Source organism: Otolemur garnettii, unplaced genomic scaffold (genome assembly GCF_000181295.1).
Source record: "Otolemur garnettii isolate 467f Iridium unplaced genomic scaffold, OtoGar3 scaffold00145, whole genome shotgun sequence".
In the NCBI taxonomy this organism is placed as follows: Eukaryota; Metazoa; Chordata; class Mammalia; order Primates; family Galagidae; genus Otolemur; species Otolemur garnettii.
Genome location: NW_003852540.1, coordinates 2550602 through 2550964, shown reverse-complemented (window position 1 = coordinate 2550964; position 363 = coordinate 2550602). Strand labels below are relative to the sequence as shown.

The window sequence follows — 363 nt, the reverse complement described above, 5'->3', positions numbered from 1 at the left end:
AAAATAGCCCTGGTCTCTAGGCCTACGTTCTATATAAAAACCAACCACACCTGAACACCCTGGGGTGGGTGGAATTTTGTGGGGAATTTCTAAGAACCCAGGTTATAACCAATTCTGGGCCATTTTGTCCTAGTCTTTGGCTCTAGAAGAATGAGTTCTGGGCCATTTTGTCCGGGCTTTAGAAGAATTTTCCTTTAGTCCACAAAGACACAGGGAAGGGGACTTGAGATGCCCTAGTGCAGGGACCGCACCCCCCTGAGTATCTTCGAGAGGGCACCCTGCACATCGGGGTTCCTGAGGCTGTAGATGATTGGGTTCAGCATGGGGTTGATGACAGTGTTAAAGATCCCAACAGCTTTATCT

The 363-nt window shown here is 48.5% G+C and overlaps 1 protein-coding gene across 1 annotated transcript in view; it reads right to left on the bottom strand.

The window, feature by feature from the left end:
- Positions 1 to 233: 233 nt before the first annotated feature.
- LOC100940340 (olfactory receptor 3A2-like) overlaps positions 234 to 363 on the bottom strand; it is a 934-nt gene continuing 804 nt past the window's right edge. Inside the window, exon 2 of the mRNA XM_012810905.1 lies at positions 234 to 361. Coding sequence (XP_012666359.1) covers positions 234 to 361 — 128 coding nt within the window. The remainder of the gene's footprint in view (positions 362 to 363) is intronic.